This window comes from Rhipicephalus sanguineus, chromosome 3 (assembly GCF_013339695.2).
Source record: "Rhipicephalus sanguineus isolate Rsan-2018 chromosome 3, BIME_Rsan_1.4, whole genome shotgun sequence".
Taxonomy (NCBI): domain Eukaryota; kingdom Metazoa; phylum Arthropoda; class Arachnida; order Ixodida; family Ixodidae; genus Rhipicephalus; species Rhipicephalus sanguineus.
Genome location: NC_051178.1, coordinates 198428505 through 198453817, shown reverse-complemented (window position 1 = coordinate 198453817; position 25313 = coordinate 198428505). Strand labels below are relative to the sequence as shown.

The window sequence follows — 25313 nt, the reverse complement described above, 5'->3', positions numbered from 1 at the left end:
AAAAGGAGGTCAGCGAACCGCGTCGCTTGGCGCCAAACGTTTAGGCATTATGTAAGGCCTAAACGAGGACCTTAAATCGGCGTCGAAGACTGAGCGCGGGATGACGCATCGTGAGCAGTGTAATTGCTGCAGACAGCGCAAACGCCGCTTCATCACTTCGTTTCCGAAAGCACGGTCCATATTGCGGCCGATAAGCGTTACTGTTGTGTAGTTAAGTATCCACTTGATGAAATGTGAAGTGGTTCGAGCAGCTGTATTAATGCACGATGTACTTGTAACATACAAACCTCTGAATTCATTCAAAAGGACACTGAATTTTTTTTCGTGTTAATTCCAACATGTCCAATTCATCAAGCACATACATGTCAAATTCATTAATTCATCATCAACAAGACGCGTCAGAAACGGCGACACGAGTGATATGCTGGTCTTTATTTCTGTCTCACGGGGTAAGTCACGCGTATAGCAGCCAATTTCGACATCGCGAAAATAATTTCATGCCGGAACGTCGAGAAAGGCGATCCTCATTTACCCATAGCACCTCAACAAAAATGTACCAAATTTTTTTATTAAACTCCACGCGCTATACAGCGTCATCCTCTTTTCGTGCCGATGATCTCAGGCGCCTACCCAGAGCCTTTATTCCAGTTTATGGCCCTCGCGCCATTAAAAATCACATATCACCATTATTATCCCCGTTTACTGAGCAAGTATCGCTCCGAGGGCCCCACAGCAAAGGTTAACCGTTTCGAGTTTCATAGGGTGTCCGCAATGTCCTTTCGCACACGAAAGAGGGCATACACCCGTCGACAGGAAAGGCGCAACGCTAAAGGCATTAAAAGCGAGGCAACACGCCCTCCCCCTTCTAGAGGATACGCAGAGCTTGGAAAAAACAACGTCACTAGCGAAAGGGCACGGGCAAGCGGATAGAGAGAGCCGTGTATGCCGCCCTCCGCTTGTATCCAACGGGAGTCAAGCCAAGTCACGACCAGACCGCGCAAAGCGCCTTATGCCCCATGCACGTCCGGGTCACACAGCCTCTCTTTCCCGCCTTCCAGCAGGGTCCCATTCGTTCCGCAGGATATAGGCGCAGCCAGACAAACATGGACGCCCCGCGCAAAGGTTACAGTGCTGGAGAGACGACGGAAGGGAAGCCGCGAGGGTAAACGCTCCGATGGGTCCCAGTAGACGCACCGTTTCTCATCTCGTTCGAGGATCACTCGCCTCTCGAGGACGGCGGCCCGGAACCCTGGGTTCAGTTTCGAGCAGCTCTTGTTGTGTCGCTCTGGACGCGAGCCAGGGGACACACGCGAAGCCGTTTTGCGCACCTCCTACTTTTCTTCTGTCATACTTGTACCTCTCACTTTTTACTCCCGCGCAGTCCTCTTTTATTCCAAGAGAACGAGCTTGCGGCCAACCGGTGCAATGCACGTATTCCCGCTCTTGTGCGTCTGTGCTCCGAGTTGCGACACGGTCTTACAATAAGGGCCGCAGGAGTCTTCAGGGTCGGACGTATTAACTGAGAGCGCGCCAGTTGCAGTGCTCTCAGTGGCGGATATGTTTTCACGGCCCCACGGACGCGAAAGCAGGAACAGAGGGCATCCTTTGTTGTTGGCGCGGATCTCGTATCCAGCATCCATCTGACGGTGACACGCTTGCGACAGGCACTCGTAGCGCTGACGTCAAAAGCGAGAGAACTGTCGCGGATATATTCTTTAAACGCAATTAAGAGGGACACGGCCATAAACAAGAAACGAAAGCTTTGACATCAAGCCGCATCTGCCTTTGTGTTCGTTTATATTTATCTTAAAGATGTACAACAAGAAATAAGAACGTATAAGAGTGATCACGAAGCATGACTCCGGGCTATAATGTGCGGATGGGGCACTTTTCCTTCTCTTAATTGATCAGGTGTCAAAGCTACTTACGTGCCACATACGACAAGCTCTGAATTGAAGGAACATCAATGTGGTGCCAGGTGCGACATAGGTCTACACACAATATCACTAAGGCGCAATATCGTGATAACACATATAATGTAACTTATTACATAAGCAAACGTAATCCCACTTTCGCTGTCATTTGCGGATCCTCCGCTGCAGATTAGATAGATAGATAGATAGATAGATAGATAGATAGATAGATAGATAGATAGATAGATAGATAGATAGATAGATAGATAGATAGATAGATAGATAGATAGATAGATAGATATCAAGAAACCAAGCGTCATCACTGGCACTAACGCAGCGGGCGCCGCATTGAGCTATCAACCGATGCGTTCTAGGGAGGATTCACACACGCGTTTGTTTGTTTGTTTGTTTGTTTGTTTGTTTGTTTGTTTGTTTGTTTGTTTGTTTGTTTGTTTGTTTGTTTGTTTGTTTGTCTGTTTGTTATGATCCCACGTTGGGACGCGTATACCAGGGCTTCCTAACGCGTCCCTTGATAACTTCCTCCCCGCCTCTGCCGATGCCCTTGAAAGTGGTCATTGAAAGTCTTAGGATTACTGCCGTTGCCCACTGAGACCCGTACAAAATATGTTACTTCCCCGAATATGTTTTCGAAATACCGTAGTAATGGAAGAATTGTTATCCGTCCGCAGGATTGCGGCGAAACTCATACGCCGCGATCTACCTCTTATTACACATATACGGTGCAGCAAAAACCTTGTGGCGTTCATCCTCACATTTCATGACAGATCCTAGGGGATACTCGCGCAACGTCCGACACACGCTCACATGTCGATTTTGCCATTTCAAGTGACGTCGATATGCACGTTAATTAGTTATTTTCCTTAAGTAATCATACAGCGATTAGTGCACCAGCTGTCGTGCTTGATGAACACTGTTAGCTGTTTGGCACCCTTGTCAACAGCTATAGCGTCTTCGCTCAAGCAAATGACACAGTCAACCGTATATGTCGCAAAGGGGAGGCAGTTTGTTGGTGCTCTCAGCTTCGAAGCAGATGCAGAATCTAAAAATGTTTTAGTTCTTGGGAATACTGACCGGCAACATTTCAACCACAAACGCGTTCGTTATCTGTAACCGCTCTTGTGAACGTCCCTGCAGCGTATGAGCAGTTTTACGAAAAATATACAGGTGACAATTTACAAAGTCATTGAAGGATAGCACAGGAAAAGTAATTCGCAGTTTCTTTATCTTTTTTTCTTTTTCAACGGGAGGGTAGAAATTACAAGCTAAAATGGAAACAAGGGGGGACGTGAGCTAAACCGTCCACTCGACACGCGGCGCGAGAAACACACGCAGCATAGAAAGATGATGTTTACTCCTCGATGTGGAAAAACTATCTCACAACAAATGTCCTCTCCTCCGCCGCACAAAATGTGCGCGCCCCCTCGGTTGCTATGCAGGAACCAACACACACACACACACACACACACACACACACACACACACACACACACACACACACACACACACACACACACACACACACACACACACACTACAAAAATCGAAGCGGAAAAATACAACGAGAATGGGGGAGGGGGTTGGGGCAAGGCATGCAGCATATATTTAATGGCAAACATATTGGCGTCGCGTAGCGAGGGTGGCGCGCCCACTATATTTAGCCGTGTCGAGGCGCAACACGTCCACCGATTCGGCCATGACGCCGTCTTTCTTCTTTCCCGTAGTGTCCCGGCGCTTGGCAGCGCAGCGTTATCGCGCCACACGCCGAGATCGAACGGGGGGCCGTTGCTTATGAGTGCGCGAAGACGCGTTTTCTGGCATCGACAATCACTTCGGATATATAAATTTATCTGACGACGATCCATGAGTGTTCGTTTTTGTTTAGCGCAGAGCTTTGCGTCCTACTTGCTGTCATTCGCTGTGCAACGTCATGGTATGTATATGCATAATGGACAACGCCGGCACGGTGCTTAACATGTTGCGACAAAAGTAGAGGACGCTTTGTGTACTGTTCGGCTCTCAAGGACACAAGTACATAATGATCTGGTGGAAGCTTACGCCAGAGAGGCTAATGTTTGCGTTCGATAAAGAACGCTTTACTCAATAAAGAAGGATAGCGACGAGGAACGGCGGAGCTATACGCCAGCATGTTAAGCTGTCACGTGAACCGCATCGTTGTAGTATAGTAGTCAGGCACGTAGGCAAGGGGGGGGGGGGGGGCTGCTCCCCCGCCCCCGGAATTCGTCCAGCCTTCTATATTCCCGGGCAACTCTTTTCTTTTTGCCATGGAAAGACTTTCTTTCGAACAATTAGGCCTTGCCCCCCACCCCCCACCCCCACCCCCAGAAAAAAAATCCTGGCTACGTGCCTGATAGTAGTAATAAATATACCAGCAGTCGCAGACATATTAAGCCGATTCCAGCAGCGTACCAGTATAATGCGAAGATACGTATTTGCCCTTATGTTCACTGCTTTACAAATGTCCTGCGACAATCACTCTCATGCTATATGGAATGGATGCACATTTAAATAACCATTTCTTGCACCTCACTGAAATTTGTTGAGACACAGAATGTTCTCCTAATTTTAATTGCTGAGACGGAAGTCCTTTGCTGGGGTGTTCTGAAATGGTGTTAGATTGAGGTGATGGCTGCGCCACAGCTGCAAACATATACTGGCGTTGGTGCCATTTGCAGTGACGGAAGTAACTTTTCACTTTTCGGAGCAAAAAAAGTACCACTCTGGAGCAGCCACAAGTGTTTTCGGTGCTCATTTCGAGCAGCTATTGGGGTTTAGGAGCAGATGGCAAAATATTCCATACAACTCCTGGAGTTCAAAGCATCGCCGAAGTGCCTCATAAGAGAGAGAGAGAAATAACTTTATTTAAGTGCCTCATAAATATTAATATTTCAATGAAAGACATTTCACAGACATCAATCGACGTAAATTGCAAAAAAAAAAACAATTTGAAAGATGGTTGGCCTTCGAATGCGCCGTGAAATATGAGATGTATTTAATATACCAGCAATTGTGGCAGAAATACGATCAAAGTGATAAAGTTGAGTACCACATTTTAAAACTAACCACAGTCACATTTAACTGTTGCCAAAGCAGCAGTTGATAACCGGTATGAGATCAGAGCAATCTCAATCATTTTCAAATTTCAACAATACAGCCTGCATGTCAAGTTGGAAAAAAAATAACAAATGAGCCATATGCTTGATATGCCCGTTCTTTTTGCGTAAATGAGATCAGAGCCGATCGAGCTGCATGCTAGCATACTAGAATGAGAGTATACAGATTGTTTTTGGTGTCTTTAGGGCTTGCGCTAGTTGGTCACACTGTTAATATTCGTCTACAGTTTCTTAGTGTTCGGAGTAATTACTACCAAAAATCACAGCCTGGAGCAGCCTGTAGCAGCATTTCTTTTTGGAGCAGTTGGGAGCAATTGGAGCATCACTTCCATCACTGCATTTGCACGATTAATTATACCCCAGTCACACAAGCCACTAACCATCGAGACTGAACTTATCGATCACGATCAGCTCCCTTACGCCCCTTGCGTATTTGATCCAATCGCGATCGAGAAATGGCTGCAATCGGAGGCAATCGGCTACCGCTCTTCGGTCACCTGCTCGCTGCGCCTCTTGTCTTCTTAAGTTGAACACGACTGTGAAGAAGTATAAGTAGACTGCAGGAAAAAAAACAAAAAAACTTGTGCATATAAACCTAAAATTCTTTTTCTCCGAAAGGCCGCAGAAATGACGTCTTTGTGCACGCTCGGCGCAAATTATGAGATTTTTGCTGAAATGTAGCGGCGTGTCGCAGGTTTCACCTCTTAGCGCAGTTTGGCGCAATTGGCGCAGCTATCACATCACTATAGTAGTAGTAGTAGTAGTAGTAGTAGTAGTAGTAGTAGTAGTAGTAGTAGTAGTAGTAGTAGTAGTAGTAGTAGTAGTAGTAGTCGTCACGCAGATCACGTGATTAGAGGGGTGAGTGAATGAATAAATTAATAAAATGAAATTACGATGGTGATGATGATTACGCACGTGATCTAGCTAGCCAATCACATACACTCGCGCGCTTATAGTTTTCACGGCGTAGAACTTTAGCTTTTTTCTTACGCCATAAGTATTCCTCACAAAATGCTGCATGCAAGAGTTCGTCCGGCCAGGTCCTTCACTCTGAGGTTATCACTCGGGTTGACGACGATGATGCGCCAGCAGAAACGCGACGAGCGCAGGTCGCATGGCGGCGGAGACCGAGTGCGCCAATCGCGACCGGAAGAGATAGAGACGAGCACCACGACGGGGGCTCGGAATGTATCTGCACTAGGCGGCCGGCACGAGCCAGCCGTCGCAGGCTCGCAAGAATGTTACTGCCGCCTCTGCCACTGTTGCTACACGGTCCACCAACGTTTCCTTCTCTCTCTCTCTCTCTCTCTCCCTTCCCTTTAACAGAGATGTCCCATCGCCGCTGTCAGCGTCTCTTCGCGAGGACACTGACCTCGGCTAGCGGTGATCTTGGACGCGGAGCGCGTCAACTGGTTATTGTTGTTGGACCACTGTTGTGGAGTGACAAGGTAGGCAACATGAGAGTAGGATAATCCAGCACACTGCTAATACTTGGAGTCATGGACGCTACACCTTTTTGCCCATATATCGCACAGACACATTCTAAAGACACGAAGGCATATAAAAAAAGAATACTAAAGAAAACGGAAGAATCAAGAAGACAGAGGAAAAGAAGACTAACCAGAAGGAGCATAGCACATGGGTCGGCGTTAATGAATAATGGTCGTTTAAATGCCCATTGCGCAATCATTCCCAGGAATGTGGGAATGGTTGCCGATGTCAAGAGATGCAAATGCAGAAGATCAAGAGATGGAGGAAAAGTGCAATTGTTCCGTTCCGTCACCTCTTGAACTTCACCGCAATACACGAGCATAAATCAGTGAGCATAATTGTTAAAACATTATAAAATGTCGCATTCATATTCACATACACACACAAAAAAATGGCTCACGCTAGAACGCTAGAAAGATATTGGACATATCATGTTCGGCGCCTGCTAGGCAATAGGCAAGGAGCTGTTGCGAACTGAAAGGTTCGGAAATTCGGCTCCGTCTGAGTTTGAACAAATTGCAGTTGGCAACGTCGAGTGAATAGTTCATTCTGGATAACATTCGTATTTACACAGCCCTAACTGTTTCCGCCACCGCCTAAAGCTGGGGCGGATACAGGTGCCTTCTTTCACGGCCTCCAGATCGGCCGTGCTCCTTTAAGAGCGGGGGAGCTGACAATACATGTCGGCTAAGATATACGGTGGTAATCATCAGTTTATTCATTTGTTCGCTGTCTCTCGCAAGTAACCGAATGAACACTGCAACTCATGCAACAGCGCGAAAAAAGTGGAAAGGACAGAGTGTAAAGCGTCGCGATGAGCCCAGAAAGCAACCGTCCTCGAACGAACGTATTCGTAGGTCGTTGACAGGGTCCGTCACCATCTTCGTAAGCGTGATGCGCAACAGATGGAGTGTGTGTAAACAGGCAGGCGGATCTGCGGCCGTCCAAACGGATGCACGAGAGGAGGCGAGAACACACAATGCTTCCGCCCCTTGACACACGACGACAGCGTCGCGATATAAACAGGAGTTGCATCAGCAGTAGCAGCGGCCACGGTTCGAGCCTCTCGCTCGATGCTATAGGGATTTCCTTGTTGGCCATCGTCCAAGCGCGACTCGCCACTGCACGCGCACGGAGGGCTGCATTTCGGTCGCCGCGTGGGCGTGCGAAAACGGAAGCGCGTATACGATCCTATGCCAGCGCTAACGCAACGATGCAGGCCGCGGACTCGTCTGTGCGCACCCGCACTGTGAACGACGCTTGTGCAAGGCGATTTCAATTGTCATTACTGCATGCATGAAAAAGTCGCCCACTCGTCTGTCTCCTGCAACGTTACCAGCTGCCAGTAAGATTTCGTGAATATTGCATCCGAATTCGTAAAAAAAAACGCCAGGCCTGCGCGGAAAGCGCAGCACAGTCACAGCGAAAGCTGGAAGAGCGGCATTTCTAGAGCCCGTTATAAACTCTCCTGTGGCTACTAATACAGGTACATTAGCAACGTACCCACTACGCCACAAAGCGTAATTTTTGGGAAGTTGGGAAGCACCCAGCACGACATTATTCGTTGTTCTGCGGAGAAGCGAGGTACCATATGTAAGCGAGTATGTGCAGTTTGTTGATGCGGCGGTTGATGGCGATGAATAATTATGGTTGCGCCCTTTCTAATGGGTTGGAAGCTTTAAACGACCCACTAGTTACGTAATGCATATTGTGTGACGTCCAGTCGTTATTTAACTGTCCCACCACGCTTTATAACACACTTTAACGGAGTGTAGCGAAGCGTTGGAAATCTATGTAATGGGTCGCCCTCTCGGGCGCTCTCTAGTGGGTCGTCCCCTTCGGCTCTTCTCTGACAGCACGCTCCTCGCGCTCAGAGTCCGCGCTCTGTCTTGACTGTCGCCGTTGTGCTTCGTCGACTAGTGCGGTCAATAAACGCCTTTATAATTTGGTGGAGGTGCTGCGCCGTCCAACCAGCTTCGGTCCGTTCGATGCCCCTGGCGCTTCGATCCCGTACCGTGCCCTCTACCATGCCTCAAGACGCCGCCCAGCAAACGCTTCCCCCTGTACCGACACCATGCTCCGGTTCCCCCCGCATCCGCGACCCTCCTATATTCACCGGCGCGGATGGCACTGACGTGGAGGACTGGCTCGCGATATACGAGCGCGTGAGCGTACCCAACAAATGGGACGAGGCAGGAAAGCTGAGCAACCTGGTTTTCTACCTCGCGGGTGTGGCCAGCCTGTGGTACAACAACCACGCAACCGATTTCCTCACGTGGTCTGATTTCAAGACCGCCATCATCAACGTGTTTGGCCGACCTGCCGTACGTAAACTGCAAGCCGAACAGCGTTTACGTGAACGAGCTCAGCAGACCGGTGAGTCGTTTACCAGCTACATCGAAGACGTCCTCGACTTGTGCAAGAAGGCCGACGTAACCATGTCCGAGTCTGACAAGATCCGACACGTTATGAAAGGCATCGACGACGATGCCTTCACCATGCTGCTCGCCAAGAACCCTCGTACCGTGACAGAGGTGATGACGCTCTGTCAAAGCTACGACGAGCTGCGCCGGCAGCGGTTGCTGACCCGTCGACCTCCATCACGCGACGCCGACCTCGCTGGCTTGTCGGCCATTTCTGATCACTCGGGCTTGCTCGCCGAGGTCAAGTCATTTGTACGCGAGGAAATTGCCCGCCAGCTTTCTCTACTGACCTTGCCTCAGTCGCAGCATGTTGAACAGCCGTCGACCACACTGCTGCCTCCCTTACGCCGCGCTATTCAACAGGAAATCGCGGAGGTCATGCCGGAATACCACCAGCCACCTCCGGCGCTTGCGCCACTCAGTTACGCGCAAGTTGTAGCCAGGCCACGTAGAGCGAGAGAGAGAGAGAGAGAATTGACTTTATTGAGACCCTGAGGAAATGGATCATGGGAGCCTTATGGGCTTCCTTGGCAACCAACGGAAGTGCACTTGCGAGGAACCCACTACGCTATAAATCATTGTAATTTTTGAGAAGTACGGCAGTAGGCACTGTGCCATTTTTTGTCATTCTACAGACAGCCGTGGTACCTGCTAAACGCATGTAAGGCATTATGCGCACTTTGTTGATGCTGTGCGTGATGACGATGAAGAATTATGGCAGAGCTCTTTGTAATGGGTTGGAAGCATTCAACAACCTACTCGTTGCGCAATTCGCATTGTGTGACGCCTGGTTACAGAATTCGCGTTGTGCGACGCTTGGTGCTTATTCTACTCTTTTACCACGCTATATTGCATATGCTAATGTGGTTCCTTCCCGACATGAAGCCTGTATAGGACCTTTTTGCAAAGCAGTTTCAAGCACCGGCATGGCTCAGAGGTTGAATACTGGGCTCCCACGCAGAGGGCCCAGGTTCGAACCTCGTTCCATCCTGGAATTTTTTTCTTATTTAGTTTTTTTTCTTATTTCGAGCGATACTGGTTACGGACACCGGCGGCGGCGGCGGACAACTACGGCACCAAAAACGGCCGGTGAAATGATCTCATAACAGCTTTCGCTGTAAAACATTTGTTCGTCAATGTCATTTTCTATTGATCGTGTCCATATTCACGCAAGAAAAATATCTCTCACGCTAGAGGTGAATTGCACAGCGCGGAAGCGTACAAGGGACGAAGAGGTGCGCCTCGAACAAGCGCCGCTTCAGTTATTCCACCCCTTCCTCATAAAATGCCAAGTGGCCCGGTCATACATCACGCCTATACGCTATTGTAGAGTTGTTCGCAAGAAAAATTCCGGCCGTGCCTGGTGCTGAACTGCTATCGGAGAAAGCTGCTGGCCAGCAGCCTTCGACGCCACGTGATCCGCTGCGGATCACGTGGACAATGAATAACTCTCCCGAGCAAACAATTAACCATTGCAAAAAGGCTGTTCAAGTAAGCCGTATCTAAGCTATCGCATGCATGTACTACATTATATAAATCAGATGAAGAAAAGATCCTTGAACAGGGGGTGTCGCTGGAGCCAACGTTTTGGTCTTGTATCCTTCGAGGCAGCAAGTTGCTGCATTGAAAAAGACAACAACACTTGTCGATACGTTGGCTCCAGCGACATCCCGTATTCACTGAGGACTTTTCATCTCTTCAAACTTCCATGTTCCCCTGAACTTCTGCCTTACTTGGATTACATCTCTTCATGTAAATATTGCTCCGCAACGAAGGCAAATCTTAGTCATATCATGTGGGGCTGCCCTAAGCACCCCCCTCCCCCGTCCCTCCGAAAGATATTAAATAATGAGGAGCAGTGGGAGGCTGCCTTGCGCAGCTCGAAACCCGACGTCCAGGAGGCCATCCTGGGTTGGGCAGAGAGGGTTGCGGAGGACTACCGTGTGTAGCAACCTCCCCCTATCTCTATCCCTTTGCCTCTTTCCTTTCAAAAGGAAAAATACGGTTTTTACCTATCTTCCCATAAACACAATGCAACGACCAACACCGCGGAAGGCTAAATGACCGCTTCCACACTGGACAGGTTCCGAATCACATTTCTAAGCAACTACAGTATACCTACTGCAGGACTTAATGGCAATTCGCAAAGAGTGAGTGAGTGAGTGAGTGAGTGAGTGAGTGAGTGAGTGAGTGAGTGAGTGAGTGAGTGAGTGAGTGAGTGAGTGAGTGAGTGAGTGAGTGAGTGAGTGAGTGAGTGAGTGAGTGAGTGAGTGAGTGAGTGAGTGAGTGTAGGCAACCATTTTCACCTTTTCAGTAAAGACAGCATCTCTCGCGCTTTCCCTCTCCATCATGCCCTGGCACAAAACAGAAGCGGTCTATACCAAATCCTAGTAGCAGTCACCATCTTACTATCACCCATATTCTTACTGCAAGTAACGATTCCTTACATCATGATCGTGTTACTTTACAGCTTGCGCGATACAGTAGGCTTGCATAGTGTCCGCAGAAGGCTTAATTTCATTCGCCAAGCTTTGCCAAGCTTTGACAACGTTGCTAACGTTGCTCTTTCTTCGCTCTCTGAACCCCTTGAGTAGCGCATCAGTTGCGTGTATGTTTCATAATGGCAGCTTCTCGGACACTTATAGGCCTTTCAATTGAACGGCGTAACCGGACATGCTACATTACGCGCCCAGTTTTCGCTCCCTTTGTACGTTGGCATCTTCCTGATCACTGTTAACGAACACGCTAATTACATCGTCCTTGGATGTTACAACGCTAACAAAATTCCTCACTTCGCATACAAAATAAATACAACAGCACACACAAAATTTTGTTTGCGCTATAAGAGCTCAACTATGCCCCACAACAGCTGGCCCCCGCAGGGACATCAACTGCGTCGCCAAGAATGGCAACCACCACCGCCACGTCCCCACGGATTTCGCCAGGGACCCTTGCGGGGACGAGGTCTGCTGCCACCATGAAAGACGTGCCCTCTTCTCACGCGGCCTGCATGTTTTTGTGCGCTCGGCGATGCCACCCGTGTTTTTCCTTTTCTTCGCGCGCCCGCTCGGCGTATCTGTATAAATAGAAACGTATATGGATGAAACCGCCAGCGCGTCGCCTTGGTCGTCACACACAGAGGCGCAATAAGCAACCAGCTCCTCCTCCGTTCGCATGGTGGCTTTGGCTTCGCAGGAGCCGGTGGCCCAGTCCTCGTCATTGCCTCCGCAAGAGGCAATCGAGACAAGAACGGGGACCATTTCTAAACGCGGGTCGGCCGCGTCTGTCGCCACCGTTCTTCTTCCACTGAGGCGCATACGAAGACGGGCGAGAGAGATTCGAGGTTGCACGGGCTCGGGGCATAGTACGTTTTGCAACGCCCCGAAATTGCGTCACGGAGCGCGTCGCCGCCAGTTGGTGAGGGACAACCAAAATAACTGTTAACGGGCTCGGCGCGACCCCCGTCGTCTGGCTTAGTGGCCCAACACGAACAACTTACTGTCAAAACGCTTAGAGTGGCGATGACGTCCCGTTTACGCACGGCGAGGTCAACAGTCTTGACCACGGTCGTTTATTTCTCGGCGTTCTTTTTTTTTCTTTTTTTCTGAGACATTTCTGTCGCACAACGGGCGAGACATCGCGACCATCTGACATGTGTGTCAGCTTAGAACCGCGCACCACGTTACATCCATAGCCACAGGTTTCATGCACAGAATAAAGAAGAAGCAAAAATAAAGACGACCGTCAACGTGTGCAGTATTCCTACATCTACAAATTACGTAGAGAACACTTGCGGATATCGTGTATGCCTTTTTAGCACGCACAGACGAGTGCACTCGAAAGCGCGATAACGAACGACAGCCATCACAGTCGCATGAATAAAGGCAACAAAGGTGCGGAAGGTTCACGTGACGCGCGGCCAGCAGGTTGACGCAAGCAACCCTGTGCTTTTCGAGCGCATCACGCCGCCTAATGCGTGCGCGCATATTGTGCCGACTCACTGTTTATGCAGATAAAAAAGCCAGGCTTGTTTCTTGCTGTCCAGCGGCGCGGAAATCACCTCATCAAAGAGCACAGCGGTGATGGATGGCTCTCGAGTGGCTGTCAGGAGAGCGGCCGCTCTTGCGCAAAAGACGCACAATCAGATGCTCTTGTCCTTGCACCATTTTTCCTTACTCCGACGCGTGAAAGGAGGAACAGGACCTCAACGCTATCTCTCGCGGTCACGAGACATTATTCAGAAGCGTGACACACACACATGCACGCACACAAACATACACACACCGTTTGTGGAGGCTTCACACACACACACACACACACACACACACACACACACACACACACACACACACACACACACACACACACACACACACACACACACGCGCGCGCGCGCGCGCGCGCGCACGCACGCACGCACGAACGGACACCCACTAAGCTGGAAATAGCAGGGATTCTAGTAACCCATAGACGCAAAGCAGATAGAGTCCGTCATTTGGCAGTAAGACGAGCCCCGGCCGCAGTCGAGTGCGCCGCGGCGCCTGGCCGGCGCGGCTCTTATCAGGCGCCCGCCGGCCTCGCGATCTCTACGCCGGATAACCGCGGCATCACGACCCTAGATCGTGGAAAGCCTTGAGGGATGCCCTTCCCGCTCTCAGCTGAGGAGGGCCTCGCGCACGCGCGCTCTGAGGAATTGCGTAACGGGGCACAAAGAGAGAAGGGGCACACCGATATGTGACGTTGACTGTCGAGCCCTATATACTGAGAGTATTTAACGGGCATTGCGGTCAAGTATCAGTGACATGTAGTACCCACCCAGTGAGGGTGTCCGATTCTATGCTGTCACAAGCTTCCGTAGATTTCCGCATGTGGTAGTACAGTTTAGTTCTTTGTTACATGGACCCCAGTTCGACAATCAGCCGCTGCGAAATAAGCCCCAATACAGGCTATGTCGGACTATTAAATCGATAAAATACGCTATAAATCTTAAGAGAGAAGTCCGCTTGACATGAGACATGTGGGATTTAAAGGGTAAGTCGTTTGCGACGGACGGATATCTAAAATGTTTAGATCACGCTCAGCGCAGATTTCCCTTGCACTGTGGCGCAAAAACTGCGGACGTGAGTGGAACAAATCTACCCATACTAGAAAGCGAACATCGCACACCTTGCTTTTGCATGAAGGTAGAACAGATTTCGGTCAGAGCGAAAAAATCGACTGTCGTCGAAATTGTCAGTGACGAAATATTTTTACGCCATCCCTAAGCGTCAAGTACGTAGCAGTGCAAGTATACTAGCGCATCATAAACCACAAAAGGAAAATCAAACCAGAAGCAGACGTCTCTGTCGGTACTACAACGTGAAGCTTCTCAACCCAACTTACTGTGTCATCACGGCATGGCTAAGTTCTTGCTCCGTGATTCTTTAGAAGGCATAATGACGCCGCGCATTCAATTAGTTTAGCCCTTATTTTAAAAATGAGAGAAACATGTTGCGCATACAGTAATGAAGATTAAAATAATGCGGCTGCAGTATATCCCACAATTTGCGATTGCTAGCTTCAAAAATGCGCAATTAACAACGATTGGACGAAATAAGAACGCATGTATAGATATTTTGTTTAGATTACAAGTTGCGAACGACTGCACCCAAAGCAATATCACAACCTTAAGCTTACTCTAAAAGCAGAAGCCGAGATATATGCGATATTTAAAAGCGTCTCGTGTCGATTTGTTTCCTTCATAAAGCCTTCATGAAAAATTACGCGGCGCTATAGGAACTGCAGGATTTGAGTCAGCGTGGAAATGCGTGGTACGCACGGATTGGTCTAAGATGATCGTCTATTCAGCCTCAAGCGATATCGTGGGATAGCGCGCTTTAAATGCCACTATTCGAAGTGCTCATCATTGTGTGTCGAAATTTCTTGCTGCATCCCAAGTAACACTTTAGGAGAAAGCCTGCTGCTTAAGATATATGAATGGATGGATGGATGGATGGATGGATGGATGGAAGCAACTTTATTGACTTAAGTTATGCAGTCGGTTCAAGTGGACATTTGGGACGACTTGCCGTTCTTCCTGACCAGATTCTGCTGCGACTCGCCGTTTTTCAAAATTCGTCACGTGATCTTCCGGTCTGACGTAACACAGTTGGCGCATTTCCTGCGCGCTCGGTGCGCTCAGTTTCGATATATCGCCGGGATCGGGGCCTTGAATTTCGATGATTAATATCTCAAATTACGTGTGTTTTTTGTAATTCTGAAACAATGGATATGCCATGAATTGTCACGTACTACAACAAGCTAATAATTAAAAACTTAATCAACGAGTTTTTGATCATTACTCATTTCTATGTGATTTTAAGGGTGGCAGAGCTTTTCCACCTCGGCGTAGTGTTCGTTTGCAAAGACGAAAGGGGCCTGACTGTCCCAGCATTTTTATAAAAAATCTGCGTTGTATAAAAAGAAAATATTGCGTAGCTTGCACTAGTGGCGCAAGAATACAGAAACAGTGGAGCTGATCGGCACCAAGCCGGTGCATTTCGGGCTAGGCTAACTTCGACCGAGCATTTTCTATAATTTAATGGTTATTGATCTATTACCCATTAGCTAATGATTGTCTATCGATTCGCTATCACATTGTATCGATTGCTAGACTAGTCTCAGCCTTAGTCATGTTCAGCTAGAATTAGCCAGACTTACCTAATCGTGACTTAGACTATCTAGGCTATGCAAAGCTGGGCCGAGTTTTCGCGAACGCCGCAAGGACCAACGTACGGCTGTTAGAAGAACACCGTGTATGTGGCGCTTACAGTGGGTGTGAGCCACAATTAACAGGTGAACAACAACAACACTAACAACAACGACGACAACTTGCTAAGCACTGGCTCACCTTTGGTGGGTTCCGCCATGGCTACGTGCTGCCGCTGGTTCCGCTGGGGCCAGATGTTGCGGCCGCGCCACGACTACGCAGGCAGCGCGCTCATCAGCCCCGCACGGCGCTGCGAGGAAAATTTAAGGGAAGGTGAAGAACGTGACGAGTACACATATCGTAATCTCGTCTTATCCGAGTTCATTATGCAACCAAGGTCGCTATACCGAATGCACGTAAATCGTGTGGTTATTTCAAATGTATAAACGTGTTAACGGCCCTCGAAATTGCGTCCATGGAAGCGTAGTGTGCTCACCGACGAGAAGTAGCCGGCGCCTCTAAAGGCGTCAAGCTCCCCTTTCATGTCCCTATTTCGAAGCATTAATAAAAGCTGGACAAAAACACCAAGTCGAGTGCTAAGTTCACACAAACAGACCGGCGCCCCTCATATGTAAGTGCTTCGCGCTCTTTGTATACCGACGCTTCCCGCCGCCGTTGACAGACTATATAATGCAGCATTGCACGCGAAAATAATTTATCAGCTACAACACGTGCAGTGTCCAGTGTAAACTACGCAGGAATCTCAGTGAGGAGGAGAAACAAGAGAAAAAAAAATATGTCAATGGCACACGAGATATTCGCTCTGTAAAGCGACAGACACGGGCGGCTTACACGAAATAACACTGAAGAAAACGCCTTCGTTCAGGCAAGATCCCAATCCTACTGATTGCACTTATACAACGGAATCTTCAAAACATAAAGAGCGAATTGGCGTTCTCCAGATTCAACTGATGTGACGCGTGTACTCGTGCAAACAAGCGTGCCTCTAGGTAAGCGCGCTATCGCGTAGGAGTCATCACAGACAATGTCGTGCGGACCGGAACACGGACACTCGAGCGCTTCCGATAGCGTCGAGCAAGCGATCGGTGTGACTAACCGAAATATCTCAGCAAAAAGTCGTTCCTAACGGAAGCTATACATGAAAGCAGTGGCAAACGAATTGCTGTTGCATCGCGAACAAACACAAATTATTTTGCCGTTCATTTTCCCGCATCTACAGTTCCACTCCCCTTCATTAATGTATTACGTGAACCCACCGCTAAGCTCGAAGATGCAGGTTCGATTCCTGGCAACGGCGGCCGCCCTTCTATGGGGAAGAAATGATTGAACACCCGTGTAGTTAGATTTAGCTGCACGATTTAGCTACAGCTACTTAAATTTAAGTGCTTGGATTTAGATTTAATAACCCGAGGCAATTAAAATTGTTCTGGAGACCAACCCCCCCCCCCCCCCCATTCACGGCGTGCCTCATAATCCTGTCGTGGTTTTGGCACGTAAATTCCTACAATACCATTATTTAAGTTCAGTACATCGGTAAAGTATAATGTATTGGTCACGAGTGATTAGGCAGCTGCTGTGTTAAAGGCTCCTTGCTTACACGACTCGATGAGTCGCTTTGAAGGTCCTGGCTCGGTATAATTCGTCACGGAGGCGTAAACTTTCGTACAACTGATGTCACGATAAATCGCCGCAATGGTACTACGAGAATCGAGCGACCTGCTTGCTTTTTCGTGCGCTTTGGTACCCTTTTTTTCTGGCGAACACTCTGCAGCTGCTAATCAAGTGCGCCGATATGTAACTATGTCCCATAACTGTAGTGATTGATGTTGTAGATGACACTGACGCCGTCGATACTCTCGATAATATTTCGCCCCCATCTGCCCGATCCTTGGCGAATCCCAGGCATGGCTATGTGCGATGCTTAATAAAGACTCATCACCGTTCTCATGTACACCTCTCATGAGGCTGTAGACGCAATTTTAATAAGCATGCGCGCTAACACCGCCGTCTCGTTAAAAAAAAAAGAAAAAATATTCCATGGGATGCACGTGATCCTCGTCCTGCTAAAGTATTATTCGTTCTGGCCTCCGAAATACATGCATGCAGAAACGCTACCGCTCTCGAAGTCTACGGAAAGGTCGAAGGCGCGTGTGCGTACTGTGGCGGTTGCGGACGAAGTATTCTTTTTTTTGCACCGCGGGTGGTGGTGGTGAAGTTGGGGAAAACGAGGCGGCCTGACGATGACAAAAACACGTCGATGACGACAACAGCCGTCGTCAACGTAACGGAACAGTAGGTGAACAAGGCGCTCCCAGTTCACGTAACTGCCAATGCCAAAGGCCAAGCATCTATGCATAGCCTCCGGTAGGCGCGCGGTATGAAGACGGCATATGCGCAGCGAGCTGCAGAATGATGCCTATACGTAAGTGCGACTTTGCGTGTGTGCGTGAGAGAGAGAGAGAGAGCACTGAACGCTAACAAACGCCGAGAATGATCTACATGTAAGCCAGTGGAAAGTCTGTAATGACCGAACCCCGCATTAGGCACGATGCCTTATGGACGGATGTGCACGCGTTATAGCTTTCCTTTGCACGAACGTTTGGCAGGAAACTCGAAAAGGAGCAGCGCCAAGATGTCACACATACAACATCGAGGAAGACTCGCGAGCACGCGCTTTCAGCCCATGATAAGAACATTCAAGCTGTTGCATACTCCCGGGGACATTATGGAGCGTAGGGATGCCAGAAAATGGACACATTCGCGAGTCACGCGCCGACAGAAAGAGGAAGAGCGAGAAAATAATAAAATACGCTCATTTCGATAGCCATGTCTGATCGTGTTACGACACGAACAATCGCATAAACTCATGGCTCGGTACATTTCTTTGTTGTTCAGTTATTACTTATATTCAAGTTGGCATGCTCAATAAAACCAGTCCAAGGTGTCGCTTTTATTTATTTCATTATTTTCTCCCGCCCTTTCACAGCGGTATTATTAGTTTTGTTTATATAGCTATGACACTTAACTGAGTGAGTGAGTGAGTGAGTGAGTGAGTGAGTGAGTGAGTGAGTGAGTGAGTGAGTGAGTGAGTGAGTGAGTGAGTGAGTGAGTGAGTGAGTGAGTGAGTGAGTGAGTGAGTGAGTGAGTGAGTGAGTGAGTGAGTGAGTGAGTGAGTGAGTGAGTGAGTGAGTGAGTGAGTGAGTGAGTGAGTGAGTGAGTGAGTGAGTGAGTGAGTGAGTGAGTGAGTGAGTGAGTGAGTGAGTGAGTGAGTGAGTGAGTGGAGTGAGTGAGTGAGTGAGTGAGTGAGTGAGTGAGTGAGTGAGTGAGTGAGTGAGTGAGTGAGTGAGTGAGTGAGTGAGTGAGTGAGTGAGTGAGTGAGTGAGTGAGTGAGTGCACATAAATCCTTCATTTCAGTGAGCTGCAGGGGAGAGCCCCACCACCCGATCTCCTGTTACACTGTGCAGAAGGCAGCATGCCGTTTCTCCTGTCTCCATGGTCAATGGCTACTCGCCCTTCTTGACATTGCTCGTTTCTTTCTACTCGGTTCTGCCGCGTCACCTTTCACCTCTTCTCCCCTATAACGGGTATAACCTTTCGCTGAAACAAACCTCACGCATTTGGAAAAAAGACAAAAAGGAAAACGCGAGTACAAACTTCGGATAAGCATTCGCGTCACCAATTCCGCTAATTGTGTGCCCCAAAGCGCAACAATGGGCCGTGTGGAGACGACGGGCGCGAACCGCTTACGCCAGCGCCGGCTCTGGAGGTATCGAAAGAAGCCAGTTGCGCCGTCAGCACCACCGTGTCACTGACAGGTGTCGCAGCCGCGGCCTCAAAACAGCCGTGACAGCGGAGAATGACGAGGAGAGGGGATGAGCAGGCGTGGAGCGATGCAACGCAAAGGTTGAACAACGCGGACTGGGCGCGTAATTCCGTTTCTCACAAACAGATGCAGGCACATATGCTGAGCGGCGCGGACAAAAGCGACGACCGATCGTCATGTGTGTGCTTGTTTAGGGGGGGGGGGGGGGTGACACCAGCGCGAACCGGAAAACGGCCGCCAACGATCCATGGCGAAACCGACGAGGTAAACAACGCGTCTGTACCGTCCGCGCACTGAGAGTGTAGCACTATCTATAGACGCAGTATATGACAGCGTGCGAGTTGGCCGGGGAAGCAAGCGGCAGGCACAAAGGGCGCGGTCGGACACTGCAGCAACCTGAGCGCCGATCGACTATGGAGCAAGCCGTATGCAAGTGCGAGCAGCACGTTTTGCAGTTTGTGTTATGCTCATTGTACGCGGGCGTGAGGTAAGACTCTCTTTCAGCGTGCGCTCTTTCTTACGAAAGAGCGCATGCTGAAAGCGAGTCATTTTGCCTGCATGCAAGTGACTCGTTACGAGAATACAAACACAATGAAAGCCTCGCGATGATACGGAGGGTGAGCGGGCTATGACTGCACGAGGAACATGCTGATAAATACAGCCGCAATTTTTCTTTGCTATTCGTGTTACACGTGTCAATACAACGACGCTAGCGTCAGCACCAGGCCACGCGCGAATAGCAGCGCCACAGCGCTCAGGTACCATTCTCATCAGGACGCGTTTTCGAACTTGGGAAACTTGTAGAACGTCACTGCGTGCCGAACAACAAACTCTGGTTTCCAGTATACGAGTGACAAGCGGCAAATTGGAATCTACACAATGACACGCTCAAGCTGCAAGAGCGCATGCACGCCCTGCATCATGTACAAATACGTACGAGCTATCGAGAACATACGGAACAGTCAGCTGTCAGCGGCAACGCAACTGCGACTCGTGAAACGTTCGCTCTGCAAATGCTCAACTGTACGCGAAATTTCGCCCTGGCGCGCACAGGTAAGAGGGAAACAATCAACGGGATTCTAAGTTCCAGACAGTATACGTATACAGCTGCGCGTCTTGCCGTACCGAATGGATCGCAAGTCATTCAACGAGGCCGCCGAAATCGCAACGTGAGCCATACAAATACAGTTTAATGCACCTCCCAATGGGAGGCGCGGTACTGCTTTAACCTTGCACATGCGAAGCATTAAATAAATGTACGTATAAATACAATTTCTGAATATCCCGGAATTCTTGACGTTTCTCCTAAACGTTGCAAGAGACAGCCGTTCGTTTAAACAAGAAACAGGAAACAACTATAACTTTGTACAGGAATTCCTGCGGTTAATCCAACGACAGCAACGTGGACTCCATTATGGGTAACATGGGGTTGTTGAGCAGCAGAAATAAGGTAACGCAAGACCAGTGAGCCCTTATTATTAAGCCGTAAGAGGAGATACAGAGAAATAGCAAGGGGCGTGCGAATATTCGAATACGAATCGAACAGTATATCTCTGCGAACAGTTCGATTCGCGAATCAAATACCAACTATACGGATTCGATTTCTGGAACGTAGTTGCCGATCGACAATTCGATCATTCGAACGGCTTCGTGGCACCTCCGCCCGGCCATATTTAAGGAAAGCTGTTATTTCAGCGACGCCGTTTTTTAAGATTGCGTGCTAGTTCAGCACATAGTACGGTTATACACACAGCTTTACCCCGCCTCGTCCCCTTATCGAACGTCAAGCAAACGAACAAATAAACCTACAAAAAAAACATACCAGCGACCGCATTCCACAATGGAAATTTATTTTGCATGAAAATTTTGATAGTCAATATTCGATTCAATATTCGTTTTTTTTTTTTTAACTGTATTCGGTATTCGATTCGAAAGATACTATGCGGTATTCGAGCGCACCCCTAGGAATAACGCTTGTACAGACAACGATGCATAACAAAACGAAAAAATAAAAAAGTTTGCATGCATTACGAGTAAGGATCGAGAGAATGAATAAATGGAAAATAAGAGGACGCTCAAGACGCGTTCATCCCGAAATACTATACACACAGAGACTATAGTTCAACTTCAGGCACTGAAGCAATGCAGCTATTGCTTCCCGAGCTTGCGCGACGCGTGTAGTCCCGGTATGCAGGCAAGGTAAAAAATATAATGGCAGCTTCGCCATTATATTTCGCCATTTCTCTTTCTATCTGTTTCTTTCTTTCTATCTCTGCTTCGTTCTCTCTATTTCTTTGTTTCTTTATATCTGTGTCTGTTTCTTTCTGTCTTTCTCTGTATTCCTAACTTTTTATGTCTTGATTCCCTTTATTTATCTCTATTTTTTCTCTTTCTTTCTATCGCTTTCTTTCTGCCTCTCTCTCTCTCTCTCTCTCTCTCTCATGTATTTCATGTGCTCCACTTCGCCGAGCATAGTTGTCGTTTAACGCTCGCACCTGTTGTACTCGGTAGTGGGGCTTGTCCAATTCCTCTGGCGCACGGAGCTTTTTGCGCCACCGTACAAACTACGGCGAGCTACAACAGCTTCGCTGTTCAAGATTTATAGGCCCCGTGCGCTCAGTTGATGGCGCCACCGTTCTCCGAGTGCGCAGCGCCAATGCGGCCACTTCGCGCATTTTGTCCCTGTTCCCTTCCCGGCGCGTAGCTTCAAGTTGTGTGCGGTGAACGTCGGCGCGTGAAAACGGCAACGCGAAACGAGCCCCGTCTGTTTTTTTTGCGGCTATGTACGAATAGCAAACGTTGAGGAAAACTTCGAACGAAGTAGTTGGCTTCGGCGTGGCGACTTGTACGCCACTAATCACGTTTACTGCGTGAGATAAGAACTGCACAGTGTCGTCGGTCCGTGGGGAATATTTGGGAAATGGGTCACACAAATAAAGAGCGAGGAGTACGACGTGCGTTTAGAAGCGAGTAATATTTTTTTTTTGACATATGATAGAAAATACTTTTTATCGGCAGCCTAGCGCGTCGTTTGTCCTATGACCGACGCGCATTAGAAGAAAGCTGGGATACTTGAAATGACATATTAGAAACGATAAAAACATAGAGACCACATGAAGTGCCCGTCTCTTAGTTCTTTTAGTGCTGTTAGTACGTCGAATACTTTGCTAAATTATATATTGCAACTGTGTTTTTCGTCTAGGTCCTCCATACAGCCGATGCTGAGGCCCCCCAGCCCGACAGTCGTGCACAGCCGACAAAGTGGGCACTGCAGAGGACTGTTTTGCCTTGCAATGGTTGCCACAAACCTCCGTTCGGGCTAACAATAATAAAAGAAACAAGGGAACCAACAATGTGTCAATATTACCTGGAGCAGCAGGGTAGCCAGAATTTTTTTTTTTTTGTGGGGGTTCAACCATATACTTCATGTATGTTCGTCCGTGCGTTTGTATGTGTGCGTGTATACATACACATGAAAATTTTTTTAAAAGATCGGGGCGGGGGCTGGGGTGGGAGGGGATTTGAATCCCCCTAGTTACGCCAGTGACTTGGATAGAAAGTGAAAGAAACCGTGCAAAGACAGGACGCGTTTGCTTATCGGACGCGCCGAAACGGCGGCGTTCCAACGTTTTTGTCCATCAGTCTCGTACGACTTCCATGGAAAATGATAAAATTGCGCCTTCGGCAGTTTCCCGGCCGTGTTCTTGTAGCTGTTATGACATGCGGACTCGCAAGAGCAGATAGAAGTCGTTTTTTTTTCGCCGCGTATACACACGCCTGCGCTGCTAGGCGCCATTGCCAACCCGCTGCGGCCAAGCGCGGCTGCGCAGAGGGACATTTTGCAAGCAGCCGCGCCGCAGTGGCGCTGCATGTCCGATTTGAAACAGCAGCGTACGAGGCCTATAGTTAATGGCTCAAAGAGCACATTTTCCACCGAGAATGTCCTTGAGGCAAAGCAACGCAAAGCTGTGTGAAGTATACAGTGGAAGTAAGTATTTATCGTGTTCGGGCGAGGCAATGAAGAATGGAATAAACCCGACCAAAGCACCAGAAGATGAAGCCAAGGCCGTAGCAAGAATTTTTTTTCGTGGCAGGGGTTCTACCACACTTAATGTAGGATGTGAGGGTGATCAACTGGGCGTGTTGGTATTGCATGATTCGGAATATTAGGGGCGAAGTGGACACGGACGGATAGGGAGATGTGTGTGTCTCCCTATCCGTCCGTGTCCACTTCGCGCCTAATATTCCGAATCACTTAATGTAGGTTCGTGCGTGCGTTTATATGTGTGCATATTAGTGATGCAGAACTATCGGTAAATTGACTATCGATAGTATCGATACTTTCTTTGAAACTATCGATAGTGTAAGCAAACTATCGATTGTACTACTATCGATAAACTATCGATAGTCGAATCGGTAGTACCATTGGTAATATTAGTAGCGATATTACTGCCACGCGGGTTTATTGCTTTGTTTTGATGTATTCGGGTTTCACCCACAGACTGTTAGCTGCGTTTGACGCAGACCGTGCCGCAATGTTTGACAAGTTTCGCGATTGTTTGACATTTTAAGGTTACGCGCCGGACGCGAATATTCAAGTTTATTCGAGAGCTTATGTGAGCAATAGCGATAACACTGGAAGGTTTGATGACTGATGTATAAAAGACTAAGCGTTCCACCGAATGTCAGATTACTCGACGGCCGGCGAATGTTCTCGCCGCAATCAGTGCGCAGCGTGTATCGCTTGTATTCTGAGTTTCGTAAAAGAGGTTCGTATTTCGCAGCCTTGCTGCAGCATTCTTCGCCGTCACAACCACATGACAAACTATCCATAGTGGTGCGAATAACGATGCTGTTGCTGGCTGGCCAAATTGCCGAAATATTTGCGATAGCCTACTATGAGCTTCGCTTAATTTATGAGGAAATTTTTATCGAGAGAAATTATTTGCGCAGTGAAAATGGCGGCATATGTCCATCAATAAATTAATATTTAAAAGCAACCAGTTACATCTTACAATTAACAAACTTAGTTCTTGATATTTTTTTTTATTTTGCAATTATGAAATACAATACAAAACTGAAGCCGCACAGTTCCACCCCATGTAACAGCTTTCTTTCCGCTACAGCTTAATAGTTTGACTTTATGACCATGTGTCAGCGAAGCACTCTGGTGAAGAACGCGAGCATGTCAACTTTATTGCCCTTCAGCCTGCTCCTCCGGCTGCACTATGTACCACGCACGCGGGGAACCAAATTTATTCTCCAATAAGTTCGCGCTGTTGATTTTAAACTATCGATAGTACTTACTATCGATAGCACTATCGATAGTATCTTTTACCATCGATAGTTCGATAGTGACTCAGCTATCGATAGTATCGATAGTACCATCGATAGTTCTGCATCACTAGTGCATATATATATATACACGTGCAAAATTGAAAATTTTCGGGGGGGGGAGGCGTAGGGCGAGAGAATTCGGACCCCTCCCCCTGGCTACGCCAATGGATGAAGCTATGTACTGAAACCAAACATCCACATATTTCAAAACTATCCGTTTCCCGTAGCACCTTTCTCATATTTATGTATAGCGTGCTACTATATAGCGGGAAAAAGCGTGACCTATGCGCGCACTGTACAGACAATCGCGCAAGTGCTGGCACAATTCAACAGGCACGCGACAAATGCCGTGCTGTTCCTAGAAACGGTCGCTGTGAGCCCCTCAAACATTGCATATAGCGACACCACTCGCGTGACGTGCCGCGCACCCCTTTACTGCGCATGCGGAGATGGCATACGCAGGTA

General features: G+C 48.3%; 1 protein-coding gene across 3 annotated transcripts in view; it reads right to left on the bottom strand.

Annotated features, from left to right (window-relative positions):
* The window catches only part of LOC119388044 (histone deacetylase 4), a 552121-nt gene that overhangs the window by 484114 nt on the left and 42694 nt on the right, over positions 1-25313 (bottom strand). For all 3 annotated transcript variants that reach the window (XM_049413801.1, XM_049413806.1, XM_049413802.1), the window contains exon 2: positions 15869-15977. In XM_049413801.1, coding sequence (XP_049269758.1) covers positions 15869-15887 — 19 coding nt within the window. In that variant the 5' untranslated portion in view covers positions 15888-15977. The remainder of the gene's footprint in view (positions 1-15868; positions 15978-25313) is intronic.